General features: G+C 37.6%; 1 protein-coding gene across 1 annotated transcript; it reads left to right on the top strand.

Annotated features, from left to right (window-relative positions):
• The first annotated feature begins 312 nt into the window (after nt 1-312).
• LOC127120633 (chalcone synthase 4-like) lies at nt 313-1,773 on the top strand. Its single transcript, XM_051051140.1, has 2 exons — nt 313-564; nt 652-1,773. The coding sequence occupies exons 1-2, from the start codon at nt 387-389 to the stop codon at nt 1,641-1,643; spliced, it is 1,170 nt and encodes a 389-aa protein (XP_050907097.1). The 5' UTR covers nt 313-386; the 3' UTR covers nt 1,644-1,773.
• The last annotated feature ends 341 nt before the right edge of the window (nt 1,774-2,114 follow it).

Genomic DNA, 2,114 nt, shown 5'->3' with positions numbered 1-2,114 from the left:
ACCACATGAGATATTAACACATTTTAATCCTTAGTTAAACATTAAACATGAGATATTAACTGGTTTCCTAAAGTTAAGTGGACAAATAAAACAAAATAGTGGTCAAATTTGGTTATAAAATAATTGTTAAGACAAAGGATTAGACTAAAGAGGGTATTCAAAGTCATTCTTATTTGCCACCAAACACATTCAGCTCATTCAGTCTAATTGCTACGTACCCACTTCATTCGCATGATGTTTTATTGAAAGGTTTTAGTAAAACACGTGATGTTCAGCTACCTTCCAATATCCTTACTATAAAACCATCTCACCCTCACTCATCTTTCCACCACAACACTCTTCATCTTATTCCTTTTCTACAACTACTTCTGCACATCAACATCAACATGGTCAGTGTATCTGAAATCCGCAAGGCTCAAAGGGCAGAAGGTCCTGCTACTATCTTGGCAATTGGTACCGCCAATCCAGCTAACTGTGTTGAACAATCCACATATCCTGATTTCTACTTTAGAATCACAAACAGCGAGCACAAAATAGAACTTAAACAAAAATTCCAACGCATGTGTAAGTATTCATTTCTGTGTTATTGGTTTTGGTACTTACCTAAAAATTATTGTACTAACTAATATTATTTCTTTATAACTACTTCAGGCGATAAATCCATGATCAATAGGAGATATATGTATCTAACAGAAGAGATTTTGAAAGAAAATCCTAGTGTTTGTGAATACATGGCCCCTTCATTGGATGCAAGGCAAGACATGGTGGTGGTAGAAGTACCTAGACTAGGGAAAGAAGCTGCTGTCAAAGCTATAAAAGAATGGGGACAACCAAAGTCAAAGATTACTCACTTAATCTTTTGCACTACAAGTGGTGTAGACATGCCTGGAGCTGATTATCAACTCACCAAATTGTTAGGTCTTCGCCCATATGTGAAAAGGTATATGATGTACCAACAAGGTTGCTTTGCAGGTGGTACGGTGCTTCGTTTGGCCAAGGACTTGGCTGAGAACAACAAAGGTGCTCGTGTGTTGGTTGTTTGTTCTGAAGTCACCGCAGTCACATTCCGTGGCCCAAGCGATACTCACTTGGACAGTCTTGTTGGACAAGCACTATTTGGAGACGGAGCTGCTGCACTCATTGTTGGTTCTGATCCACTACCAGAAATTGAAAAACCTATATTTGAGATGGTTTGGACTGCACAAACTATTGCTCCTGATAGTGAAGGAGCCATAGATGGACACCTTCGTGAAGCGGGACTAACATTTCACCTTCTTAAAGATGTTCCTGCAATTGTCTCAAAGAACATTGATAAAGCATTAGTTGAGGCTTTTCAACCATTGGGAATTTCTGATTACAATTCAATCTTTTGGATTGCACACCCTGGTGGACCTGCAATTCTCGATCAAGTAGAGCAAAAGTTAGCTTTGAAGCCTGAAAAGATGAAGGCCACTAGAGAAGTGCTTAGTGAATATGGAAATATGTCAAGTGCATGTGTTTTGTTTATCTTAGATGAAATGAGAAGGAAATCGATTCAAAATGGACTGAAGACAACAGGAGAAGGACTTGAATGGGGTGTGCTATTTGGCTTCGGACCCGGACTTACCATTGAAACCGTTGTTTTGCATAGTGTGGCTATATGAGATGCTTAATTATTTTATTTTTATGTATGCATTCAAATTTGCTTGATTTTTATGTTAGGATGGAAAATCATCCAAAATTCAACTCTGTAATATCATATTAAAATAATAAAATATAAATAAATTATGTCAACATATTTAGGGAATGAAGTCTATAGTGTTTTCTTAAGAAAGCGTTACAAATCTGTGGACCTTTAATAGCAGTTTAGTAACTAATAGCTATAGTAATATTTTCATGTGGTTATATGCAAGCACTTGAATCTCTACAGGGATGAAAGGTGCAACTAAAGCAATGGTAGCAATGAATAAGGTATATTTTCTGGATTGCCATTATTCAAAAATAGGAACACCATTCACTACGCCAAATAAGGGAAAAGAGGGCGCTTTCTTAGCCTATAACAGCGCTTTAAAGCGCCCTCTAATCTGACGCTGGCATAGGTAAAGACAGCGCTTTATTTCCTGGTGAAAGCGCTC

The sequence above is a fragment of the Lathyrus oleraceus genome, chromosome 2, assembly GCF_024323335.1.
Source record: "Lathyrus oleraceus cultivar Zhongwan6 chromosome 2, CAAS_Psat_ZW6_1.0, whole genome shotgun sequence".
NCBI lineage: Eukaryota > Viridiplantae > Streptophyta > Magnoliopsida > Fabales > Fabaceae > Lathyrus > Lathyrus oleraceus.
This window is presented reverse-complemented; position numbering and strand designations above follow the sequence as displayed.